Here is a 27,855-nt window from a genome sequence, read left to right on the forward strand (position 1 = left end):
CTCATTTTGAGTATTGTGTGCAGTCCTGATCAATACATCTCAAAAAAAGATATAGCAGAATTAGAAAAGGTACAGAGAAGTGCGACCAAAATGTTAAAGGAGATGGAATGATTCCCCTATGAGGAAAGGCTAAAGAGGCTAGGACTGTTCAGCTTGGAGAAGAAACGGCTGAGGGGAGAATATGATAGAGGTTTATAAAACAAAAATGAGTGGAATGCAATGAGTAAACGCTAATCAGTTGTTAACTCTTTCAAAAAGTACACAGAACAGGGGACACACAATGAAGTTACTAGGTAATACATTTAAAATTAATAAGAGAAAATACTTTTTTACTCAACGCATAATTAACTTCTGGAATTTTTTGCCAGAGGATGTGGTGAAAGCTATTAGTGCAACTGCATTTAAAAACAGTTTGGACAAGTTCTTGGAGGAAATGTCTAAAAACCATTATTAAGATGGAGTTGCAGATATCCACTGTTTATTCTTGGGATAAGCAGCTTGGAATCTATCTAACCCTTGGGATATTACCAGGTATTTGTGACCTGAATTGGCCACTACTGGAAAGAGATACTGGGCTTGATGGACCCTTTGACTGACCCAGTATGGCAAGTCTTTTGTTATGTTCTTATGTAGGATGGATCTCAATTCCCTATATTTCTCGGGGATAAGGAAGTAATGGGAGCAGAATACTGGCCATGATGATGTGAAAAAAAAGGTTCTATCACCTGCTGTTTTGAGGATAGACTTCAACTCCAGGGAAGCATGAGAAGCTGGGAGAAATGCAAGCAGTATCCAGACTCCATAAATTTGAGAACCAATCTTGTGTCACTCTTCCAGATAATAATGGATTCTCCACCCCCCTACTGGAGATAATGGTTGCTAGGTTTGAAAGGTGGTCAAAAACTTGGTCTAGGTTTGGGCTGGACCTGCTGCATTGTATTTGGTTAATAGCAATCGTACTGTCTAGCGCAAGACAGAAGTTGCTGCTGCGACAGAAGTAGAATTGGGATCTGGTAACATTGGAATTGCCGGAAATTTATATTGTATCTTTGGATTTTTAGAAAGCATTTGAAAAAATACCACATGAAAGACTTCTTAGAAAATTAAAAAGTCATGGGATAGGAGGCAATAGGGATGAGAATCATTTTTATAACGAATTGAAATAGCGTACGATATTTCTTAATTCATTATATATCGGTTAACATGAGAAACGAACACCTTTCCCCCCAAATTTTCGTGAAACTCGTTTTTCGGGTTAGTGCACGCTAACAAAAAAAAACTTTTTGTTATTTTTTGTTACTTTTTCTTATTTTTTGGTAGTGTGCTCTAACTCCCGTTAGCAAGCACTACACCGAAATATGATTTTTTACTAAAAAATTAAAAATGCCGATCCGCGGAAAAACGAGATTTTCCCGCAGCCACACGGACCCGAAAGCACAAACGATCGGACACCCAATGCACATCTCTAGGAGGCAATATCCTATTATGGATTGGGAACTGGTTAAAATATGGAAACAGAGAGTAGTGTTAAATGGTCAGTTTTCTGAATGGAAAAATGGGAATAGTAGAGTGCCCCAGGGATATGTACTGGAACCACTGCTTTTTACTATATTTATAAATCACCTGGAAATGGGAACAATGAGTGAGGTGATCAAATTTGTAGATGATGCCAAATTATTCAAAGTAGTTAAATCACGAGAGGACTTTGTGATTCTGGGCTTCCAAATGACAGATGAAATTTATTGTGAACAAGTGCAAAGTGATGTACATAGGGAACAGCAATCCAAATGATAGCTACAAATTGCAAGGCTCCACATTAGGAGTCAGGAAAAGAATCTAGGCATTATCATGGATACTATGTTGAAATCCTTTGCTCAGTCTGTGATAGTGGCCAAGAAAGCATACAGCATGCTAGGAATTATGAGGACAAGAATGGAGAATAAAACAGAGAATATCATAATGTCTCTGGATCTGCTCCATGATGCAACTGTATCTATATATTTTGTGTAATTTTGGTTACTATATCTCACAAAAAAAAAAAGCAGAATTACAAAAGATACAGAGAAGGGCGACCAAAATGATAAAAGAATGATTTCCCTATGAGGAAAGGATACAGAGATTAGGGCTGTTCAGCTTGGAAAAGAGATGACTGAGGGAAGATACGAGAGAGGTCAATAAAACAATGAGTGGACTGGAATAGGTAAATGCGAATCGGTTTGTCACTTGTTTCAAAAAGTACAATTGCCAGGGGACTCACAATGAAGTTACTAAGTAGCACATTTAAAAGAAACAGGAGAAAATATTTGATATTCAATGCATAATTAAGCTTTTAGTAACTCATTGCCAGAGGATGTGGTAAAAGCTGTTATTATAGCTGAATTTTAAAAAAAGGTTTGGACATGTTCTAATATCTTGTGGGTCTAGTAAAAAAGGCTTTAAAGTTTGTAGCATATATAATTTGAAAAATGAATTTTTAACTAAATTACTAATGTAGTGTTTCATTGTTAGTGAGGGAACACTAATCTAGGATCCCAAAGATGAAGAAGGTGACCAAAGAGGGGGTTTCCTTGGTAGCCTCAGAGGGGTATATTCCTGGTTTATGTTCTCTAACTGACTGGACTCTGCTGTAAGGGAGAGTTGTGGGATAGAACCACTGGGACTCCTTCTTGAGGTAGTGAATATAATATTCTGGATAGGAGAGGCTGGAATGTACCCTCATCTTTAGCTACTAGGAAGGCAAAGACATACTTCAACTCCACCACTTAGTCAAAGGGCTGAAGTGCCTTCTCTCCTGGTATGGGCGGTGAAACATCCTCTTCTGATACTATACTGGAATCTTGCACATCTTCTGGGCTCTGAAGAATTTATGCTGGAGGATGATTAGGTGTGAGAGATACCAGACAGCAAATGGGGGTCTAGTGTCTCCACAGAAAGGCCTTGTTCCATTAATTTTGTTGGTGTAAATGCTCTGGTAATTGGTGAAGGTGAATCATATCCCCCTCTGCCCCTGACAAACTCTTGGCAGATCAGCATACAGCTGCCCTGGAAGTACTGTAGCACAATTCATTAATGATAGAGCAGTCTGTTTCGATAGTCTAATGGCCAAGGGTGTTGAGGTCTGATGCATTTCATGCTTTGAAGCTCAATGAGTCAAGGACTTAAACATCGATGGCACTAATGCACCATGTGTTGAAAGTCGATGCGCTGGAGAATGGTGCATCGGGTGCACTGATGGTGCCAAGATTTGGTGTTTTTTTGGTGATGGCTGCTCCAGAGGCTCCACTGAGTGGCACTTTTTTTTTTTAATGCTTGCTCAACCCCAATTATTTGGCTTACTCCATCAAAGAGGGAGATAATTTTGTGGAGCTCCTGCTCAACTCAACACTTGAGGAGGCAGATAAGGCTGCGCTCCAGGAAGAGGGCTAATTGCAGCTTCTGAAAATCAGAACATAGGGACATCTGGCCACAATTTGATTCAGTTTGAGGCAGTCCTAACAAAAGTCATGTCCATCCAAAATGGACATTTTCCCACTCCATACACAGTTCTTAAAGCTGTTCACAGTGGGCTTTTTCTTGCCAGATATCTTTAAGAAAAATATTTTTTTTTTTAATTAGCACTGAAAAGTGTTGTTTGGGGGCTGCTGAGGCAGCAAGGCAACTTTGAAGAAATAGAAATTAAGAATTTTACAGAAAAATGAAGAAAAATTACAGAGACATAGGGTACATATCTGCACTGATGCTCGGATGAAAAATGTCTGAGGGGGTCTCACAAGGTAATTCCTGCAAAAGATCTTATGAGTTTAGAGAGAAGGGTCTGTTGGGTGCCACCAGATGACATCACCCAGATATTATAGCTAATTCAGCCCTGCTTATTGACAGAGAATGCTTTTTAAACTCATCCTCTGTATGTGGAATTATCATCCATATTAAAGTTAAAGAAATATAGGGAGAAGGATGAAAAAAAAGAGCTGGAGATCTATGCTTCTTTTGTCGTCCTTAAAGTAAATGTGCTAGGTATGATGGAAACAATATTCTAGCTAGCAAATAATAACTTAGCACAGCAGTCAAGCATAGCCAAAAAATGTGTATTCAGTCAATTGAATAAAATGTACTGAAAGTTTTATATTAGTTGCTCTGCTCTTCCTTCCTCTCTGACACTAAAATATTCAGTCAGAAAAGCCATGACTGATACTAGAGCAGCAGCAGAAATAAAAAAGCTCTAATTTATTTGAAATTAGTTTAAAAGGGTCCTTCAACACTACAAACACTGAAGTCAGTTAATGCTAGAATTCTGCAGCATGAATTTGAATACCATTGAAAGCAACAAGCAGGCTCTTGTTTACTCAAATTTGGAGCTTGATAAGAACTCTGTGTTCTCCTACTGATCATGTTCTAACCTTCTGTTTGAATTATCAAGAAACCAAGTTATTTAACTGAGCTTGGCAAGAAATGAAAAGGACTGGAAGAATGAAACCTGAGCCAAATAACTTTATTTGTCCAATTTAATTGCTTTGCTCTTTTTAACAGCACTATTAATGCCAATGGAGTTGCATTCAATCTAGCTGTTGGTTGGCTAGGATAAATGCTGGTTTTCAAATACAAAACAGTAGAACACTTCTAAACACAGAGTTAAACAATTATTTCAAATACCGACTTATCTAACTAAACATATTATCGATCACTGTTGTTTTATATTATCCAGCACATAATATATAGTTGTAATGCTTATGTTACACATTAACTGAATTATTTCTGCATATAGTATGGTTACCATTTATTTTATTATTTTACTGGTGATGGTGTGAAAACTGACCATAAAGGCTTCACACCAGTTTTCACACCATCACCATTTTACTGGTGATGGTGTGAAAACTGACCATAAAGGCAAAAAAAATGTGATTTTTCACATACCAAAAAAAAAAAAAAAAAAAAAAAGGCAGATGCAGTTTTATTGCTCGTTTTATTTTTAAGTTCATTCTTTTTCCCCTTTCTGTATTTCAGCAAGTTAAGTTGTGTCCCAAATGTGCAAAAGATGTGAACTGTGCTTTATCAAAGGATCTCATAGTAACATCTACTATGTTAAAAACCTTAAATATGCTGATTTTCTATTAACTAGGTTGAAATACCTTTGTAATAAAATGATTTCAACATATACCCACAGTTTATTACAGAATGACGCTTACTATAGGGTCTGTAGATTTATTTATTTTCACCAGCAGTACCTTCTACTAATCAAAAATATAAAGCATGGATAATGTTCCAATTTTCAAATACCAGTTTTCCAGTTAGACAGTCTCCTGGACAAAACGCTCTATAAAGTAAGATATGGGAGGAGTCTGACAAAGTTTGAAAAGTTGATAGCAATCCAATTTCAGACTAAGGGCTTAATATTCAAGATTTATCGACTCTTGTGGGAGGATAAAGAGAATGTACTAGTAAATTGTAAAAGAAAATGGGAAAATGATAGTGGAAGATCTATAACTGAGGATGAAAGGTAGGAAATAATTTATAACTCAATTTGTTCTACAATTAAAGAAAATGGATACAAAATACTATACTGCTGGTACTATACCCCAGTAAAGACTTCATAAAATGGGCCTTAAATGCTCTAATGAATACTGTTGTTGACAAGGGGGAATGGGTTCATTCTACCATGTATGGTGGACACACCCAGTAATTGAAATCTACTGGCTGAAGGTGATAGCAGAGTTGCTTACCTGTAACAGGTGTTTTCCAAGGACAGAAAGATGTCAGTCCTCACATATGGGTGACATCAACAGATGGAACCCGCCCTGGAACTTTTATCTCAAAACTTCTAGAGCTTTCAAACATGACTTACTGAGCATGTGCAGCTGTAGTTATCACCCTGTCCCTTAGGCAGAGGCCCTCAGTCCATGATATAGCTAATACATGGAGAAGCCAACTAATAAGGGATGTGGATGGGTTTCGTGAAGACTGACATCCTACTGTCCTCGGAGAACATCTATTACAGGTAAGCATCTCTAACTTTTACGAGGACAAGCTGGAAGGCTGTCCTCATATATAGGTGATTCCCAAGCTATAGGCTGCCCACACAGGACAAAGTGGGAAACTCCATAGAGATAAAAGCATCAACTTTCTCCCATTTGCCTGTGAGGTAGCCGACTCAAAAAAGAGTCTAGGTGGGAAAAGAATTGGGTTCTACAAAAGAAAGGCAAAGGAGAGAATGAGACACAAATACCCTGATGTGTAGCAGAGGCGCCTAAGGCAGGGGTGTGACGCAAAGTCCAGAGAGAAGCATACTTTGCCTTGAGGGACAATTACAGTCAGGGTTTTGGATTAGCGAACCCTGACAAGTAAAATAGGTCTAAATATTGCAGGCCATGAGCATAAAAGTGCATTTGTAGAAGCATGCCCAATGATTGGTTGATACATACAATGGGCAGAAAAACCTCAGCAACACTTGGAAGAAGCAGCAACAGTGGCCAGGTCCGTGAGAGATTACCTGCCAAAGTACCAGACAGATCTAACCTCCCAGGACAGATGTCAAGATTGTCAAGGGATGAAAGACAATCCCTGAACAGAGATCGCTAACTCAAAACCCCCCAAAAAGGGAGGTAAGGTAGGCCTGAAGCTCACCCACATTCCACCCTATCATGGGTAGGCCTAGACATCCTGTCCATTGGATAGTTCAGGTCAGCAGGGAGGCACTTTGGTCCACTCAGTGAAGTATGAAAAGCTAAAGGAGGTATTGGCTAGAACGTGGCAAAAAACAAAGAAAAGGTGATATCCCAATGTCTCCCCCCTCCCCCCACTGACATTCCGACTGGAAGTTGGAAAGAGCAAAGAACACAAGGAGGCAGACCCCAGGGCTGCAGGGATAAGAAAAAGCTGATAGACTATATTTTTCAACCCCTACCAAACAACTCACTGCTGATTCCAGTAAAGAGAGGTAGACCTCTTAGAATGATAGGAACAGCCAAAACTGAGAACGAACCTCTTGGGGACGAAATCCACCAAGAGACAGAAAGCAGGGATGATGTAAGTGCAAACCACTTTAGAAACAGGATTTCTTTATCGACCTGGCAACCCAAAGGGCAGGGTTAGTCTGATCCAGAAATAGAATACCCAACAACCTGCCCAACATATCAAGGCCATAATCATGTATACTTTCTCCAAGAAATCATGCGGTCCAATAAGTGGAAAAATGGTTGCATGAACCAGGACCTCCCTACCTGCAGACAGGGTTATCCCTAAAAAGGGGAAGTATAGCTTGCAAATCACTGCAACTAAAGTGTAGCACCTTTGCTGCAGGGTCCCTCATCCCCTAAACTCATGCAGCCATGGATATGACGTGAAGTTGAAAGGCATATCTGCCAACTGGGATGCAAATGGATCAGATCCCACCTCACTGAGGTAGGGTCCCACATGCAAGAATGACTGGCAAGAGCGGTCATTTGCAAAAACCACACATTATGCTCAGCAGGTATCAAAATGTTGACTCCCGCATGGAAGAAACCCCTAATCTTTGACAGGGAGCTGCCCAGAAGGGGAGACCCTGGGTACGACTGGGAGGCTGATTCCAGAATAAGTCCCTCGCAAAATAGACCTGCTGTGCTTTAGGACAACCTAGGAAGTGCTAACATCCGACTTGCTATCGATCCCATGGAGAACAGAGAATGACTGCCAGTCTCAGGTAATGAAATCCATTTTTCGGAAATGGAGAATGAGGGCCACCCCTTATAGGGTTGGACAACCTGGCGTCCAAGGGGGAATCCATAAGGGTTGCTTTTGGAAACAGAGTTGTATCTCCCTTTTCTGAAAAGACAGGAAAGCAACAGGAATCATGGTCTCCCGATCCCTAAAACCTTCCTACCCTCTAGAGGAGAGTGGGTAACTGTCGCTGATCACTGAGGTTTATAACTGACCAAATCAGCGCAGCAGGTGACCATCCTGTCAAATGGGGTAGGCCACAACTGTAATCCATGGACCAGCAAGAACGGTCCAACAACCTCTGCTGCCATCCCAATGCCCACAGCTCCTGACCTGCAAGAAGGTGGGTTGACTCAAAAGAATCGAGACTCCAGCTTGGTGACTGACCTGCAAGGGATGGAGTCCCAGAGGCTTCCCCTCTAAGGGGATTCAACGTAAGCTAGCAAGGGAGGGGTCAAAAGATATACCCCTCTTCTATGAGAGGGAAACACTCCAATACTACTCTCCTGCTATCCATGTCCCTAGTGGTTAAATCAAGAACACAGTCTTAGGTCAGTCTTGTGGCAGAGGCGCACAAACTGTTGTGCTCACCACGAGGGAAACAAATACGCATACCTACACTAGAGGGTAAATGAAGCCCTCCACTTTTAAAAGCACAAAGACCAGTATTTAGGCAGCGGTATTCCATCTTGTGGATGGTGGTGCACATACGCACCCCATCGCCATGCTGGTGGGCAGAATCCCATGGCACAGCAGGGACAAGCACCAACTGTTAGAGTCGGTGGCTGTGAACTGCCAAAAAACAATCCAAGTTTGTGTGATGACAACTCCTCACTAATGTCTCTAAGGTGCGAAACAGATGAGGAAGTTGATACCTTGACTTCCCAATGGTGATTCCAAGAGAATGCTGCCTGCCAGCACCAGAAGCGCTTGGAGGAGTAGGCGACCCCCACTGTACCCGACCGCATGAGGCGCTCCACTATTACATTAACTCCTACTGGAATCAGCATGTACAGGATGACAACAATGACCCCAGTGCCACTGGAGTTCTGACTATAGCCGCCCATTGTGGTGGGCAGCATTGTCCCCATGGTACCCATGGCATCTCAGAAAATACCAAGAGGCTGACCACAGCCTTTGAATTGGGGTCATGAATGACTCACCGCCTGTTCTGTCACATAATGGCAAAAGTAAAACCCATGGTAACCAATGGTGCCGATGATGCTCTGCAGTGGTGTCCTTCAGCATCTGTGGTCCACCGGTATTCACAGTGGCAATGGCACCCCAGTACCAACAATGCCCTTGATACTCCAAGGACCCTCAGGGCCTCTGATGCCTCATAACTCCAGTGCCTTTGGTATTGTATGGCGACTGCAGATACCCAAGAGCCTCAGTGCCCACAGCACCCAACGTTCTTATGTCATCGATAGCCCACCTCAATGTCCCTTGGTATCCCTTCCAGACATCACCAAGGGGGCTCCTCGGTGCCCCCAATGCTCAATAACCTTGAGGGCACCAGAACATGGTATACCCTGGATGTCTTGGTGCTACAGGGTGCCTTGGTTCGATGGGGACCCCGGTGCTCAATGGCACTGAGCCATCCCAGGCCCGAAGCCCCTGTTAGCCGAGGGCTTCCATGGTGCTCAAAGACTCTCAGGACCCCTGCGCTAAGGCGGTCAATGACCTCGAGAGCGACCAAGCACTCAATTACAATTCCTGTGGCCTCTGGCAGTGATTGTGTGCACGACACTGTCTAGAGAAGCCACGAATGGCATCGCTGGCAAACACACCCGATAGCCCCATGGCACTTGATGTCCTCGAGGGTGGCCCCGCACCTCAATGGCATCTAGGGTGACTCCGATGGCAGTCAGGGTTACATGGTGCTCAATGGCAGACCTAGTTCCAACATGGTCCGGACCATGACACAAGAGGTCGGTAGCGCTACTCTGCTACATTGAGGCCCATGGCAGTCGATGACGCTTGGGACGATGCCATGCCTCTAGTGCATCAAGCATTCACAGCATTTGATGGCATCTATGGCATCCGCTGACGCCTATGGCACAGAAGGCTTAGCCAGAGCAATCGACAGTGTGCACGGCGCTCAATGGTGCCATGGACGATAGCCCTTATGGCATCGAGGGAACCCCAGCACCTCGATGGTGTCAAGAGTGACCATGGCATTCAATGGCAGTCCTAGTCCCGATGCGGTCCTGACATCAACACGTTACACCATTGGTGCATTGGCACGGATGTGCACGGGCAACCGATATTGGGCATGGTACTGAATGTGCAGCAGAAACGCTGCTTGCCCACACTCCTGCTCACTCTCTCTCACAAGGAGACGGCACTGCCATCACTGGCAAGCAGCACTTCCATCAATGGCAAGCAGGAGGGGAGGCTATGTCATTCAAGGCTCCTGCCCATGCAAGACCAATTCCTTAGAACGTTGGGAGGACGAGCTCTTCCCCCCACAGGAAAGGTGTGATCCGCGATCCCTTCATTTGTCTGTATCTCCACTGTTGACGATCAATCGATGAAACGACATGTAACTTCTGCCTAGGTAGAACTCAGGAGAATCCCCAGGCTCAGTGGCCTACACGGATCACCTACGGACTGCATTCTATCAGTCTTGTCAGCACCAGACGAAGGCACCAAAAAACAGACAGAGCAAGGAGAGGACACAGAAACTAAACTGCAGATGCAGTATTTATTTATTGAGGAATAGAATTAGACTCTACCAGGCTGCACAGCAACTAAGGCCCGCCATGCAGCTGCCAGAAAGTTGAAAGGAAGAGAAAAAATAAAATAAGAAACAAAAATAAAAACTACCATTAAGAAAAGAAAAGAAAAACAGCTGCAGCTACAGAAAATTATCACAACAAAAACTGTGAGGAGAGAGCAAAGCTGAATACCGTGACCACACGGCTTTCACAACCACACAACTCCACAGAAAAAAAAAGAGACTGAGGGACTCTGCCAGGGGGGCAACATGCTCAGTAGGGCATGTTTGAACGCTCTAGAATCTTTGAGATCAAAGTTCGGGCCTGGCTCAATCTAATGATGTCACCCATGTATGAGGACTGCCATCCTGCTTGTCTTCGGAGAATTCCTGGAGCTTTAAAAATTACAAGGATGCAACTGCCCTGAGAATCTCTGACTATTCTGCTGGGGCTAGAATTACCAGAGATAAACCTCAACCTAAGAGGGGAGGGAGGGATATCAATTACCTAACTTCTGGTGGTGGCCAGAATGAATATTGCTGTGAGTTGGAATTCTTTAATAAATCCCTCAATAAAGCATTGGTTTCAGATGGTATGGAACATATTCAATGTTGAGATTACTTACCTGATAATCTCCTTTTCCTTAGTGTAGACAGATGGACTCAGAACGAATGGGTATAGTATGCTCGTGCTAGCAGTTGGAGACGGATCTGACGTCAGCATGGGCATATATACCCCCACAGGAAGCGTAGCAAATCAGTAATCTTCCTTGCAAAAGCTGTTATGGATGTGTGTACTGACGCTCAGTGAAAAAGTGTAACAGGATTTCCCTGACCGATTGATAGTAGCTGGAGACCACCAGCATTCCCAACCGGAAGGCGTCGACACCTGGCAAAAAGGGGACGCTCTTATGTAAACAAATGACATGGCTTACCTTGAATCGGTGAAACCCATGTACACAGGCAGCTGGGCGGGATGCTGAGTCCATCTGTCTACACTAAGGAAAAGGAGATTATCAGGTAGTAATCTCAACATTCCTGGCGTGTAGCCAGATGGACTCAGAACGAATGGGATGTACAAAAGCTTTACTCCCAGCCTGGGCGGGAGGCTGCCTGAGGACCATGTAGGACCGCCCTCGCAAATGCTGTGTCCTCCCTGGCCATCCCTGGACATCCAGACGGTAGAACCCGGAGAAGGTATGGAGGGAGGACCATGTCGCCGCTTTACATATTTCTGCAGGCGACAGCATCCTGGATTCTGCCCGGGATGCCGCTTGTGCTCTGGTAGAATGAGCCTTGACCTGTAGAGGCAGAGACTTCCCAACCTCCACGTAAGCTGCTCGGATAACTTCTTTAATCCAGCGGGCGATGGTGGGCCGCGAGGCCACTTCACCTTGTTTCTTTCCGCTGTGCAGGACGAACAGATGGTCCGTCTTTCGTACTTCTTGTGTCGCTTCCAGATATCTGGGCAGCAATCTGCCAATGTCGAGATGGCGTAATAAACGCCCTTCTTCAGATTTCTTCAAACCCGCCGTGGTAGGCAAGGATATGCTTTGGTTAAGATGAAACTGTGAAACCACTTTAGGTAGAAAGGAGGGAACCGTCCGAAGATGGATAGCCTCAGGAGTGAGTCTGAGAAATGGATCCCGGCAGGACAGTGCTTGTAGCTCTGAGATGCGGGATGCTGAACATACAGCCAGCAAGAACACCATCTTCAAAATGAGAGAACGGAGAGACAGGCCCCGAAGGGGTCTGAAGGTGGATCCTGCGAGGAAATCCAAAACAAGGTTGAGGTTCCATAAGGGCACAGGCCACTTCAGTGGCGGACAAATGTGCTTGACTCCTTTCAGGAAGCGAGAAACATCTGGGTGCTTGGCAATGGTCTTGCCATCCCTCCTGGGACCGTAGCAAGACAGCGCAGCCACCTGAACCTTGATGGAGCTGAGGGAGAGACCCTTCTGAAGTCCATCTTGCAGGAAATCCAACACAATAGGGATTGTGGTCACATGTGGATTGGTGCCATGAGTGTCGCCCCATGCTTCAAATACTCTCCAGATCCTTACGTAGGTGAGGGATGTAGAAAACCTGTGAGCTCGGAGGAGTGTATCAATTACCGGCTCCGAGTAACCTCTTTTCTTCAGTCTAGCCCTCTCAATGGCCAGACCGTAAGAGAGAATTGAGCTGGATCCTCGTGGAGGATGGGTCCTTGACGTAGAAGGTCCCGGAGAGGAGGCAGGGGAAGAGGATCCCCTGCCAGTAGTCTTCTCATGTCTGCGTACCAGGGTCTTCTTGGCCAGTCTGGTGCCAGCAGAAGAACTAGGCCCCGGTGCTTCTGAATCTTGTGGATGATGGTGCCCAGCAGAGGCCACGGAGGAAAGGCATATAGCAGAGTCCCTGGAGGCCATGGCTGAACCAGGGCATCGATTCCGTGTGAGAATGGGTCGCGCTTGCGGCTGAAGTATCTGGGTACTTGAGCATTGGACTTGTCCGCCAGTAAATCCATGTCCGGAATCCCCCAGTGATCCACAATCATCTGGAAGGCTGTGGGTGACAGCTGCCACTCTCCCGGATTTAGGCTTTCTCTGCTGAGGAAGTCTGCCGTGGTGTTGTCCTTCCCGGCAATGAGGACGGCGGAGATGTCCTGGAGATTCGCCTCTGCCCAAGCCATCAGTGGGGCGATCTCCAGAGATACCTGTCGGCTTCTGGTTCCGCCCTGACGGTTGATGATTGCCACCGTGGTGGCGTTGTCGGACATCACTCTGAATGCTCTGTTCTTCAGTCTGTGAGCAAATCGAAGGCATGCCAATCGGACTGCCCGAGCCTCTAGACGGTTGATATTCCATGCTGACTCTTCTCTGTTCCACCGCCCTTGTGCGGTAAGTCCTTCGCAGTGTGCTCCCCAGCCGCTCAGGCTGGCATCTGTGGTGAGCAGAGTCCACGTGGGTGAGGACATCTTCGACCCCCTGCTCATGTGGTTGGACTGCAACCACCACCGCAACTGGGTCCGTACTCTGGCTGGCAGAGGAAGGTGCGTGGAATAGTTCCGCAAGCGGGGGCTCCAGCGAGAGAGCAGGGAGTGTTGCAAAGGTCCCATATGGGCCCTTGCCCAAGGTACCACTTCCAGGGTGGATGCCATGAGACCAAGAACCTGCAGATAATCCCCAGCTATGGGCCGACTGGCTCCCATCAAGTACTGGATACGCATCTGGAGTTTTAACCTTCTCTTGGTAGTGAGACTGACTGTGTCTGCCTGGGTGTCGAACTGTACTCCCAGGTATTCCAGCGACTGGGAAGGCTGTAGGCAACTCTTGCTGAGATTGATTACCCAGCCCAAGCTTTCCAGAAGGGCGATCACTCTGTCGGTTGTCCGATGGCTCTCCTCTCGTGATTTCGCCCTGATCAGCCAATCGTCTAGGTAGGGATGGACCAGAATTCCTTCCCGTCTGAGTGCCGCTGCCACCACTACGACCACCTTGGTGAAGGTCCGCGGTGACGTGGCCAACCCGAAGGGCAGAGCCCGGAATTGGAAGTGGCATCCTAGAACCTTGAAGCGTAGGTAGCGCCGATGATCCGGATGGATCGGGATATGCAGGTAGGCTTCCGACAAGTCTAATGCCGTGAGGAATTCTCCTGGCTGTACTGCGGTCTTGACGGAGCGCAGAGTTTCCATGCGAAACCTCGGGACCCTTAAGTATCGGTTGACTGACTTGAGGTCCAGTACGGGCCGAAAGGTGCCCCCTTTCTTGGGTACCATGAAATAAATGGAATAGTGTCCAGAATTCACTTCCCATGCAGGTACTGGGATGATGGCTTTCAAGGACAGAAGCCTCGCCAGGGTAGCTTCCAATGCTACCTTCTTGTGTATGGGACAATAAGATTCCACAAACTTGTCCGGAGGGAGGTGATGAAAGTCCAGATAATACCCCTCTCGGATGATGGCGAGGACCCACTGGTCCGACGTAATTTCGACCCATCTGGGGTAGAAGAGGGTTAACCTGCCCCCTATGGCTCCGTCCCCCAGATGAATCGGCGGATTCTCATTGTGAGGCGCGGCCGTGACCTGTGCCCGGGCCCGCTCCCCTCTTGCGCTGTTTGGGCCGAAAGGACTGATTCCGGGCCTGAGGGCGAGGTGCCTGGTAGCGACTCCTGTAGGGAATGAAGCGCCGGGAGCTTCTACCCCTGGAGGGCCTTGGAAAGGCGCGCTGGTTCCTTCTGAACCGATCTTCCGGCAGTCGAGGTACTGGAGAGGCGCCCCATGTGCTGGCCAGTTTATCAAGGTCGCTGCCAAACAGGAAAGAGCCCTTAAAGGGCAATCTGGTGAGGCGTGTCTTTGAAGGCTCATCGGCTGACCATTTCCGGATCCAGAGCTGCCTCCTGGCGGCTACGGAGGATGAGATCCCCTTGGCTGTTGTCCGGACTAGGTCTGATGCAGCATCCGTGAGGAACGAGAGAGCTGACTCCATGTCTGCTGCTGGAGCGTTGTTCCTGACCTGTGACAAACAGGCACGCGTCACCACTGTGCAGCAGGTTGCGATCCGCAAAGATAAAGCTGCCACCTCAAAAGTCTGTTTCAAAATGGCGTCTAGTCGCCGGTCATGAGGCTCCTTGAGGGCCGCCCCCCCTTCAACTGGAATGGTAGTGCGCTTGACCACAGCGCTAATCAAGGCGTCCACCTGAGGGCATGCCAGCAGGTCCTGGATAGCCGGTGCCAGCGGGTACATGCCTGTCAGGGCCCGACCCCCTTTGAATGAAGCAGCTGGTGCAGCCCATTCTAAATCAATCAGTTGTTGTGCCGCTTGCAAGAATGGAAAATGGCGGGCTGTAGGACGAAGACCTTCCAGCAGGGGGTTCTTCGCAGAGAGTACCGTAGCGCTGGGACCTGTAATATCCAACTCCGCCAGGCACTGAGACACCAGGTCGGAGAGATCCTCTTTAGGAAAGAACCGCCTCATGGTTCTATATGGCTCAATCCCTGAGGGAAGTTCCCCTTCGTCCGGGAGTTCGGACTCGTCCGGTGAAACCTCCTGGTCCGACTGATCCGGACTATCTAGCGGCGGGAGGTCCCGCTCACGATAAGGGCGTGAAGGTCCCGAAACAGGATCCGCTGGAGCCGTAACCGCAGCGGCAGCCGCCCCCGCAGCCGGACCAGCAGAAACAGCAGGAACAGTAGGAACAGCAGGGCCTGGACGGGAAGCCGTTTGCATCTGTACAAAAGCATGAATCCCCTTAAAGAGATCCACCCAGGAAATGGAGGCGGTCTCTAATCGCCGGGGTACAAGATCCCCCGGGATTCCAGGTTGGTCGAGACAGCCCGCTAAATCCGGGGTAGCCCCTGGGGAACTGTCAGCGAATCGTGGCTGAGACTGGTCCTGACCCGAGGCTCCCATGGCCTCCTCACATTGGGCACATAGAGAATCTGGCTCGTCACTGTGCCTGGCTCTAAGCTGGCATGCAGAGCAGAGGCCGAGGGCTTTAATGCCGGAGGCAAGAGGTGCCCCTGCTGAAGCCGCTGAGGCGTTCTGTTCCATTGAAAAATATGCGCTTAATAATAAGCGGCAGCAATATACGCTTAATAGAACAGGCGCTCAATACAACAGGCGCTCAATAATAAGCGGCAGCAATATACGCTTTAATACAACAGGCGCTCAATAATATGCGGCAGCAATATACGCTTAATATAACAGGCGCACAATAATATGCGGCAGCAATATACGCTTAATATAACAGGCGCACAATAATTTGCGGCAGAAATATACGCTTAATACAACAGGCGCACAATAATAATAAGCGGCAGCAATATACGCTTAATATAACAAGCGCACAATAATTTGCGGCAGCAATATACGCTTAATACAACAGGCGCTCAATAATATGCGGCAGCAATATACGCTTAATATAACAGGCGCACAATAATTTGCGGCAGCAATATACGCTTAATATAACAGGCACACAATAATTTGCGGCAGCAATATACGCTTAATACAACAGGCGCACAATAATAATAAGCGGCAGCAATATACGCTTAATATAACAAGCGCACAATAATTTGTGGCAGCAATATACGCTTAATACAACAGGCGCACAATAATAAGCGGCAGCAATATACGCTTAATATAACAGGCGCACAATAATATGCGCTCAATGATATTGAATATGCTCTCAGCAATATGCGGTCTGCAATATACGCTCAATGGTATTCAATATGCTCTCAGCAATAAGCGGTTAGCAATACACGCTCAATGGTATTCAATATGCTCTCAGCAATAAGCGGTCAGCAATATACGCACAATGATGTATATAATATGCGCTTAGTCATAGACATGCGCCTATCACGGGCGCTCAATACCTGAACAAGGCCCAAAAAATGGCGCCCTCCATGGCGTGCCACGCCGCAGATCCTCGATTCCTCGGAGACCAAAAGTAAGAGATGTACGCCTTACCTGATCCTCGGCGCTTCCCGGCTGGAACCCGGGCGGTCTCCGGCTGCGGGGGGAGAGGGCAAGTACCTTCACCGCCGCGTTTGAGGATATGCACCCGCTGCCTCGTCCACGCCGGGACCGAGGCGCCTCGCTCGCCACGCCCGAGCCTCGCCCGGGGGCTGCGTCCCTGCCGCGATTCGGCCACCGGACCGAGGTCTTAAACTTCCGGGGGATCACGGAAATCACCCCGGGAAACTCTACTGGGGGAGGGACCCCAAGGGGATCACCGCAGGAGTGCGGGGCTCGATGTTGCAGTAGAAATTTAGTAAGAAGAAAGTAGAAAGTAGATTGGAAACACGCTCAGCGAGCGTGCAGGCTCTCCAAACTGCTTTGGAGACGGAAATTACTGAATTGCTACGCTTCCTGAGGGGGTATATATACCCGTGCTGACGTCAGATCTGTCTCCAACTGCTAGCACGAGCATACTATACCCATTCGTTCTGAGTCCATCTGGCTACACACCAGGAAATATGGAGTTAATAACCTTTTATGTAAAGGACAAGTACAAAAATGTGTTAAGAAAGTGGGATTCTTTTCTTAAATTCTTTGAAGAGAAGAATAGCCAAATTTTTTAACCACATCTGAATTCCTTTAACACTATTCTGACAGGATCAAAGATTATATGCCAAGAAGTGCAATATACATTATAATGATTAACTGAAACCTTCACACTGATGTTTTTGTTTTAGGTTTATATATATATATCTGTTATGTCATCGGAAAAAAAGACAAGCCAATATGTGTATTATTATTATTGCAATGCTTTTTCTGATGTTTTCAATAAATATTTTTCAGAAGGTTAAAAATAAAAAAAACCTTAAAAATACCTGCAGGTGAATAGTTCAACTTGACTGATTTTCTGAAGGGCCTGCCCGTCGATATGACGGGTAGGCCAGGGTAATGCGGGCCCAGGCACGCTCGGGAGGCGGCCGGTCCCTGGGGAGGAGTAGGAGTGCCATAGGTAGAGGTGGAGGGCTCTGGAAGGCAGGGGTCAGTTGAGGGTCAGGCGGTTGGAGGGGGTCAGGGTCAGGAGGAGGTTAGGCGGACACTGACAGAGCAAGGGTTGGGGGCAGAGGGAGGAGCTGAGGCTGTGCTGGCCAATTCCGATTGGCCAGTGAGCCCGTGCCAACAGCCGGCGGTAGGGGTAGTCCCGGAGCAGCGCGGCACAGTCCCCCACTGTGGCGCGGCTGCTCTAGGAAGCAGAAGGCCGATTTCTACGAGTAGTCTTCCAAGTGAATACTAGGCGTAGAAAAAGGGCTCCGTGTTCGGCGGGGTACCTGGGCGGTGGCGGCCTGTCGTGAGGACTGGAGCGCGTGTGTGGGGAGCAGTCGGCGATCGCGGTGTTCCACAGTGGCGGCGAGTCCGGAGATGGCGTCGGAGGAGGCGGCTTTCGTCCCGGGCGATGCGGAGGAGGGCGGCGTCTCGCCGGGCCAGGAGCGAGGTCTGCCGGACGGCGAACGGATGAGCGGCGATGCGTTGGGCGGCGCTGGAGATGGGCGGTCTACGGCGGGCGCGGGAGGCGTGGTTAGCGACGTGGACGGTGGCCGTGCGGGGGCTGTGGGGCTTCGGCCGTTCGCTGCGGTCGCTGGGCCGGGCGGAAGAAGGGCTTCGCGAGCGTCCCGCTCGCGTTCGCGCTCCCGGGGGCGCGGCAGAGGCAGGGGGGTTTGTCGGTCGGGCGCGCCTTCGGGGGTCGGCGATGGAGCTAGGCCTTGCGGCCCGGCGGGGGCGGCGGGCCTAGTGGCCGGCTCGGGTGCTGGGTGCGACGGGGATAGCTTGGCGGGGTCCGGGCTAGTGGCTGGGTCTGTTCCGGCGGTGCCTGGGAGTTTTGATGGGGCCTGCGAGGGGGGTTTTCTTTCTGGATCGGGTGGTGCAGGGCTTCTGCCGGGATGGCCTGGGGAGGATGTGGCTTGGGGTGCTGGGGAGTCTCAGGGGTTTGGCGATGGGGGGCAATGGTGGGAGTGGTCGGGGGTGCCCCGGCGTTCCCCTTCGGGGTGGCGCCAGGAGAGGCATGCGGTGGCACGGGGGCTCCTTCAGTCGGGTCGCAGGCTGGTTCCTGACAGGGGGAGAGAGGAGGCCGCAGGCGAGGGGCAGGTCGCGCCGCTCCCGGAGGGCCCTGAGAGGGTCCTTCCGTCTAGGCCTCTCTCTGTGGGTAGGGATGTTTCAGCTGGGATCCTCTCTCGAGGGACCCTGGGGCGGGGGAGAGCTGGATCCAGGGTGCGTGATCTGGGAGAGGGGTCCGGTGCGGCTGCGGGCCCTGCAAGGGGGGGGGGACGGTCCGTCGGCCCTCGGATGGTTCCTCTTCCTGTGCCTGCTGTTGGTTCTCCACAGATGGTTTTGGCTGAGGACCTGGGGGACAGGCCTGGTCCGTCCCGGTACGAGGCATGGCGGAATGAGGCTTCAGCTGCGGAACGTCGGGCGATGGAAGAGCGGTCAATCGTTCCCGGCGTGGCGGCAGTCAGCGAGCTTCCCCAAGGTGAGTTCCTTTTTTTCCCCGGGGAAGAGGTCGAGGAGGCATTGGTGGAGCCTGTTTCATTGCCCGAGAGGTCGCGGGGGGATTTGGACCAAGGGCCGGTGAGTGGGCTTGGGGCGCGAGCGAGCACGGGTTCGGCGGCAGTTAAGGCCCGCACGGCGTCTGGCAAGAAGTCCAGGTCCAAAAAGAGGAGGGGGCGGGACAGTTCCTCGGAGTCCACCTCCTCCTCCTCGTCTTCCTCCTCGTCCTCCTGCTCTGATTCGGCGGCGGGGGTGGTGGCTGGTTCCCAACATGGAGAGAGTGCTCGCGGCACTCCGGCGCTCGTTACCTTTTCGGAGTTGTGGGAGGAGGTTCCCAGGGCGCTCCGGCGGAAGATTCGGCGCCGCAAATTTATTGATATTTTTCAATTATTGGAGGGGCGTCGCGGGAAGCGCAAGAACAAGAAGAAGCTCGGGAAGAGTGAGCGTTTTCCCGTGGTTCAGCCGAAGGTGGCACGGAACAGTCACAATTGGATACGGTCTTTTCTGCGACTGGCGAGCATGATCGGGCACCGTGACCTGACGCAGTACGGCCCGATGTTGTCCTACGCTGATGCGATATTGGCCGCAAGTAAAACCTATGACGGGTGGTCGTGGCTCAATTATGACGAGCGTTTCAGGGATCGCATGGAAGAAAATAGATTTATGACGTGGGGCACGCAGGATGTGAGTTTGTGGTTAACACAAATGGCTTCTAAGGCCTTTGGGGGTGGTTTGGGGGCTGGTGGGTCTGCGGGCTCTGGTCCTACCCGGCCCTTTCGCCAGGGGTCCCCCGCAGCCGGGGCAGGTAAGCCGGGGGCGGGGGGCTCCGACGTCTGCTGGCGGTTTAACCGTTCCACGTGCTCATTTACTGATTGCAAATTCCGCCATGCGTGCGCCGCCTGTGGGGCAGCCCATCCCGCTTCCCGGTGCGTTAAGCGGCAAGGCGATGGTTCCTCTATCGCTTCGGGCACCAAGGGTGTGGGGAAGTGAGTGTTTGGGCAGGGCGGCCACTCCCGTCCGGATTGGTCCCATGCGGCCGTGGTTGCAAGCCTACCCGAGGCGTGCTGGTGCGGACTTGTTGGTGAGTGGTTTTACTGAGGGTTTCCGGATTCCGTGTTCGGTGCGGGTCCCGGGGGGGGGTGGGGAGAATTGTCCTTCTATTAACCGGATGGTTGCTATAGTGGAGGAGAAACTGCGAAGTGAACTCGTTTTGGGGCGGATTGCTGGTCCATTCCCGGAGCCGCCGCTCGGTGAGTTGGTGCTGTCTCCATTGGCGGTGATCCCGAAGCGGGAACCTGGAAAGTATTGTCTAATTCATAATTTGTCTTTCCCGGTGGGGGACTCCGTGAACGACTGTATTCCTAAGGAGTTGTGTGTGGTTCGGTACGCTTCCTTTGATTCGGCGGTGCTGGTGATTCTGCGTTGTGGTCCGGGTGCCTTGTTGGCAAAAACGGATATCGAGTCCGCTTTCCGGCTGTTGCCAGTTCATCCGCGGGATTTTCATCTGCTGGGGTTTCGCTTTCAGAATTCCTTCTATTTTGACAAGTGCATGCCCATGGGCTGTTCGATCGCGTGCGCCTATTTTGAGGTGTTTAGCACCTTCTTGCATTGGGTGGTGGTCCGGCGGGCAGGGTCGGCGAATGTGGTCCATTATTTGGATGACTTTCTGTTTGTGGGCGTTGCAGGGTCAGATGACTGTTTGTCCTTGCTGCGATGTTTTCAGGAGGTCGCTGGCGATTTTGGCATCCCGTTGTACTAAGCTGGCCCATGTACTAAGCTGGTCTTTTTGGGGATTGAGGTGGCCTCGGTCGCGATGGTTTCGCGTCTGCCCAGTGACAAGGTGGTTCGGCTGCGGGAGTTGGTGAGCAGAGCGTTGCTGCGGCCCTAAGTTTACCCTCTACGAGTTGCAGTCTCTGGTGGGTAGTTTGAATTTTGCATGCCGGGTAATTCCCATGGGCAGGGCATTTCTGCGGCGCTTAACCAGGGCGATGGCGGGGGTTGCGAGGCGTCATCATCGGGTTCGCGTTACTGCCGCAATGCGGGAAGACTTGCGGATATGGGATCGGTTCCTGGTGGACTTCAATGGGACCGTGCTCTGGCAGGATAATCCGCTGTCTAATCACGATCTTGACTTGTTTACGGACGCGGCGGGGTCTTTCGGCTTTGGCGCGTACTTTCAAGGTTCCTGGTGCGCGGCTGAGTGGCCGGTGGGGTGGATCGAATCCGGAGTTACGAAGAATATTACGTTTCTTGAGCTGTTTCCGATCGTGGTGGCCCTGCATATTTGGGGCCTGCGGCTTCAGGATCGAAGAGTCGTCTTCTGGTGCGACAATATGGGTGTGGTGCAAGTCATCAATAAGCGGGCTGCTAAGTGCTCTAGGGTGTCGGAATTGTTGCGGGAACTGATCTTATGTTGCATGACTTTCAACGTGACTCTTTGGGCTCGGCATGTGCCGGGGGTTGCTAACGGTGTGGCCGATTCTCTTTCTCGTTTCAAGTGGGAGTTGTTTTGAGTATTGGCCCCCGAGGTGGATCCCTGCGGAGTTGCTGTGCCTTCTTCCCTCTGGAGATTCGGTTTCCCCAGGCCTGGAACCTGCTGCGGGCTTCACTAGCCCCGTCTACGTGGTCAAGTTACGTGGCGGGTGCCCGTAAAGTGGCGGCGTCTATCTCTGCGGAGGGGTGGTCGGGAGGGCCTGTGTCGGATGCTTCGTTGCTTCGTTTTCTAGTGCTCGCTAAGGAGGCCGGTTATACGAAAGCGGCGGTGGGGAGGCAGTTAACGGGGTTCTCCTTTTTTATGAGGGCCCATGGGTGGGGATTCCCGGTGGGTAGATTTATTGTGCGTCGTGTGCTGGCTGGGTGGGCCAGGGAGGTGGGGCGACGGGTGGACCGGCGTCTCCCGATCACCCATGATATTCTGTTAAGGTTGTGGGATGCTTTGTCGGGCATCTGCTTCTCGGTGTATGAGACGTCCTTATTTCGGGTGGCCTTCGTGTTTGCGTTCTTTGGGGCCTTTCGAATTAGTGAATTGGTGGCGCGGTCGGCTGCCAGCACTGATAGTCCGGGTTTATTAGCGCGACACGTTCGGGTCACTACCCGGTCGGTGGGGATTTGCATCCCCAAGTCCAAAACCGATCAGTCTGGCAAGGGGTTTTTTGTGCAATTGCGGGCGGTGCCCGGGTTGCGTACGTGCCCGGTGTTCAATGCTGCTCAGTATTGTGGGTTACGGGCTTCGGGGTCGGGTCAGTTCCTGGTTCACGCAGATCTTCGCCCGTTGACGCGGTTTCAATTTGAAAGGGTCCTGCGCGGGGCCTTGTCCGCGGTGGGTTTGGACGTCGACCGTTTCGGGACTCATTCTTTCCAGATCGGCGCAGCGACCGCGGCGGCGGAGGCTGGCTTACCCGGGGCGGTGATTCAGCGAATAGGGCGGTGGCGTTCTAATGCCTTTCAAGGATATGTTCGCCCCAGATCGGGGCAGTAGGGAACAGTATTAACTCTCGTTTCTTTCTAGGTGCAGCCACTACGGGGAAGGCAGCGTGGATTTTGGGGCACTCTTACACCTTCTGGGCCCATAGACATGCCTGCGGCCGGCCTTACGGGCCGCACTTGGACTTACTCAAGAGGGGGGCTCGGGTGCATTGGCTGGGAAGGCGGGGCATGGTGTGGGATGAGCTGATCGCTTGCGTGCGGCAGGCGCGTGAGCGGTGGGGGATGCCGCGGGCGTTGGTGATTCACCTGGGGGGCAACGATTGGGGTAAGCTGTCGGGCCGGCAGTTCATCAGCATGGTCAGGAAGGATCTCATGATGATTTCTATGCTGTTACCTTCTACTGTTTTGTGTTGGTCTGATATTCTGTTAAGGCCTGCTGAATCGGATAAGGTTATTTGGCATCGCAGTAGATCCAAAGCCAATCAGCAAATTGGGGCCTGGTTGGTGAGATTGGGCAGACGGCACATTCGCTATGAATGGTCCTGGGGGTCGGTGTCTGGGTTGTTCGGAAAGGACGGAGTCCACCTTTCGTTCCTAGGGATGGACTTATTCCTCATTTCGATTCAGGAGGCCTTGGAGGAGTTGTTCCCTGTATAGTTAGGCCGCATCTTTGGGGGTCACAGACATGTTATGTCCGTGTCTTTGGCGGATGGCCCGAGCCAAGGCTGGCGGTACACTGTTTTATATATATATGTGATGTTGGATTTATGGGACGATGGGAGAAGGATGGGCAACTGAGGAGTGGTTTGGTGGTGGACTCCTTGCTAGAAGGTGGCGGGGGTCAGCTGGCAGGCCTGGCTACTTGCTGGTTGGCGGCGGCGGCCCACTAGGTTGGCTCCTTTGCTAGAAGGTGGTGGGGAGTCTGAACCTGGTGAGGAGGCCAAATGCGAGCCGAGTGGCTGGGCTAGAGTCGTCTTGCTAGAGGAGTGGCGGACGGCTGGGAGAAGCATGTTGTTGACTTTGTAATGTTGTTCGGGGCTCGGGCCTCCAGGTTGTTATTAAAGCTGCGGCCTTGTTAACCCAAAACCCTATTGTCTGTGATTATTGCGAAATGTAAAGGACGGATGTGAGTGAGTGATGTCCTGGATGCCCGTATTATATAAACTACTGGTAAGTTGAAATACTGTTACAACCATAGAATGATACCAAAATATATACATAGTTTTCTACAGATTGAAGCTTGCTATAGACTCCATAGGTTATTTATTTTAACAAGCACACTAATCAAAAATATTAAAACGTAAGTACAAGAAGCCTATACTAATTAAAAAAAGAAAGCGCAGCAATTGACTGTTGGCTAGAGGCAAACTAAATGGATAATGTAAGCAAGACATGCTAGCTAATCTTATCTTTTATGCCTAATACAGACCTGCTTCAAATAACTAATACCTGTAGTTATCTGTTTAATTCACATACACCAGTTTATTGCCCACTGTTATTTTCACTTTTTACAAAGAGTAGAAGGCCCCGCTCCTTTAATACTGTATACAGTATTTTATAAATCTAGCTGCAATGCTTTCGCTATACTCATCTATTTATATAAACTTTAAAAAATATACTTACACAAAAAGATGAAGGCCAAGAGTCAAGACCCCTAAACAAACGATTTCTTAAAAAAGATTTTCCTGTGTTAACAAAAAGGAGAATTTAATGGATGAGAATTAAAAATTGTCTTGCACTTTACAAATTTTAGTAATAGCTTAGTCATTATTGTGTTGATATTCAAAGAGGGTAGAGTGCTCAAATACATACATACACACACACATATATAAATATGTATGTTAAGCGCCTATAAAATGTCTTTGTATATAGGTGCCTACAGTTAGACCAGATATATGGACGTCCTAACTTTAGATACCAAATTTCAGTTCCCTGCCCCCACCCGCCCTCTTTTTCTGGACTTAAATTTAGACACAGAGCTCAGGAAACTCTGGTCCTGGAGTGCTAACAAACAGGTCTGATTTTCAAGATATCCACAGAAAATATGCATGTAATATTTGCATACAATATGTGTTAAAGCATGCAAATATATCTCACAGATATTCATTTTGGATATCCTGGAAATCACATCACTTTATGGTCCAGCAGGATCGGAATTGCCTATCAAGGCATCGAATTTCTAAAGCTAAGTGCCTAAGTCTTTTGAATAATGAAGGAGAAATTACTACTTACCTGAAAATTTCCTTTCCTCAATTCCCACCAATGGGCTATACACCTCTACCAGTAGATGGAGATGGAGCAAAAGCTGACGTCACAGCTATATAATCCTGCCCGAACATCAGCCTGCCAGTATTCTCTGTAAAAGCCAAACTGTGGACAAACTGATTATACTTGAATCATTAACAATCAACCACTCATGTTTCCAAACCAATGGGAACACTGAGCTCAGTAAAAGAAGTAACATATGCACTAAACCAGTGGTTCTCAACCGGTGTGTCGCGACACACCAGTGTGTCGCCAAGCACCAGCAGGTGTGTCGCGGCTCCCGGTGTTCCACTGCCCCGCTTGTGCTTCCCTTCTCCCCAGGGGCGGGGCTGAAGAATGGAGAAACACTGCATGCCACCGCTGGAGCCCAGCCCGGCAGGGCCGAAGAAAGAAGAGATGCTGCATGCCGCTACCGGCGGCTGAAGAGCGGAGAGACCTGCGCCCCGAAACCAGCAGGGCCGAAAAATGAAGAGACCTGCGCGCCGCCAGCGGCGGCTGAAGAGCGGAGAGACCTGCGCGCTGACGCCAGCGGGGCCAAAGAATGAAGAGAGCTGCGCACCGAGGCCAGCGGGGCTGAAGAACGAAGAGAGCTGCGCACCGAGGCCAGTGGGGCCGATGAACGAAGAGAGCTGCGCACCGAGGCCAGCGGGGCCGAAGAATGAAGAGATGCTGCGCACCGAGGCCAGCGGGGCCGAAGAACGAAGAGAGCTGCGCACCGAGGCCAGCGGGGCCGAAGAACGAAGAGAGCTGCGCACCGAGGCCAGCGGGGCCGAAGAACGAAGAGAGCTGCGCACCGAGGCCAGCGGGGCCGAAGAACGAAGAGAGCTGCGCACCGAGGCCAGCGGGGCCAAAGAATGAAGAGATGCTGGGCACCGAGGCCAGCGGGGGCCGAAGAATGAAGAGAGCTGCGCACCGGGGCCAGCGGGGCCGAAGAGAGCTGCGCACCGAGGCCAGCGGGGCTGAAGAACGAAGAGAGCTGCGCACCGAGGCCAGCGGGGCTGAAGAATGAAGAGAGCTGCGTGCTGCCGGCGGCGGCTGAAAAGTGAAGAGACCTGCGCGCCGACGCCAGCGGGGCCGAAGAGCGGAAAGACCTGTGCGCCGCCGGTGGCGGCTGAAGAGCGGAGAGACCTGCGCGCCGCCGGCAGCGGGGCCGAAGAATGAAGAGATCTGTGCGCCACCAGCAGCGGCTGAAGAACAGAGAGACCTGTGCGCCGACGCCAGCGGGGCCGAAGAACATAGAGACGCTGTGCGCCGCTGCCGGCAGCTGAAGACGGAGAGACCCTGCGCACCGTGGGAGGTGGCTGGAGAGACGTTGCGCACCGCGGGAGGTCAGGCCAGAGGTGGCTGAGAAATGGAGGCCAGGCTTATTGGGCCAAACAATGAGAAGAGCCTCCATGTGAGCTTGCGTGCCTGTGGTAGAATGGATGAATGAGTGAGAGCTTGTGTGCCTGTTGTAGAATGGGTGCATGAGTGAGAGCGTGTGTGCGTGTGTGGTAGAATGGGCGCCTGGGTTCACGAGTGAGAGCGTGTGTGCGTGTGTGGTAGAATGGGTGCCCGGGTTCATGAGTGAGAGCTTGTGTGCGTGTGTAGTGGAATGGGTGCCTGAGTGCGTGAGTGAGAGCTTGTGTGCGGTGGAATGGGTGCCTGAGTGCGTGAGTGAGAGCTTGTGTGCGTGTGTGGTGGAATGGGTGCCTGAGTGCGTGAGTGAGAGCTTGTGTGCCTGTGGTGGAATGGGTGCCTGGGTGCGTGAGTGGGAGCTTTGTGTGTGTGTGTGTGGTAGAATGGGTGCCTGGGTGCGTGAGTGGGAGCTTTGTGTGTGTGTGTGGTAGAATGGGTGCCTGGGTGCGTGAGCGGGAGCTTTGTGTGTGTGTGTGGTAGAATGGGTGCCTGGGTGCGTGAGTGGGAGCTTTGTGTGTGTGTGTGGTAGAATGGGTGCCTGGTGCGTGAGTGGGAGCTTTGTGTGTGTGTGTGGTAGAATGGGTGCCTGGGTGCTTGAGTGGCTGTTTTGTGTGTGTTAGAATGGGTGCGTAATTGGCAGCTGTGTGTGTGTGTTAGAATGGGCGCCTGGGTGCGTGAGTGGCAGCTTTGTGTGTGTGTTAGAATGGATGCCTGGGTGCCTGAGTGGCAGCTTTGTGTGTGTTGGGGGTGTGTGTGTGTTGGAATGCATGCCTGGTTGCATGAGTGAGAGCTTGTGTGCCTGTGGTAGAATGGGTGCCTGGGTGGTGAGTGGCAGCTTTGTGTGTGTGTGTGTAGTAGAATGGGTGCCTGGGTGCATGAGTGAGAGCTTGTGTGTGTGTGTGATACAATGGGTGCATGAGTGGCAGTGTGTGCGGTTGTAAGTGACAGAGCATGTGTGTGATTGAGAAAGACTAGTCAGGGAGGTGACTGGTGTGTGTGTGAGACAAAGACTGGTCAGGGAGGTGACTGGTATGTGTGTGAGAGATAGAGACTGGTCAGGGAGCTGACTGGTGTGTGTGTGTGTGTGTGAGGAAGAGATACTAGTTAGAGAAGTTACTAGTCTGTGTGAGACAGAAACTGGTTGTGACTGGTTGTGGGCCTTAAGGAAGAGGACTGTGAGGACATAGCTTCAGCAGCCACTGCTGCTTCTAGTGAGTGCTATTGATCTTCAAGGGAAAGGAGTAGGAGAGTTGCTGGAGAGGGTAAGTAAAGGCAGCTTTTTAAGTTTATTTTTCTTGATTGACTGCCATTTTAATTATTGGGTATTATGTGATGTCTGCTGTTTTGAAATATTTTGATATTTAGACAATTTTTATTAATTTTTAT

General features: G+C 50.0%; 1 protein-coding gene across 1 annotated transcript in view; it reads right to left on the minus strand.

Moving 5' to 3' along the window:
- The window catches only part of RB1CC1 (RB1 inducible coiled-coil 1), a 434,332-nt gene that overhangs the window by 243,981 nt on the left and 162,496 nt on the right, over positions 1-27,855 (minus strand). Inside the window, 1 exon segment of the mRNA XM_029591270.1 lies at positions 24,430-24,491. Within this exon segment, the coding sequence (XP_029447130.1) occupies positions 24,430-24,491 (62 nt within the window).

Source organism: Rhinatrema bivittatum, chromosome 2 (genome assembly GCF_901001135.1).
Source record: "Rhinatrema bivittatum chromosome 2, aRhiBiv1.1, whole genome shotgun sequence".
Taxonomy (NCBI): Eukaryota; Metazoa; Chordata; class Amphibia; order Gymnophiona; family Rhinatrematidae; genus Rhinatrema; species Rhinatrema bivittatum.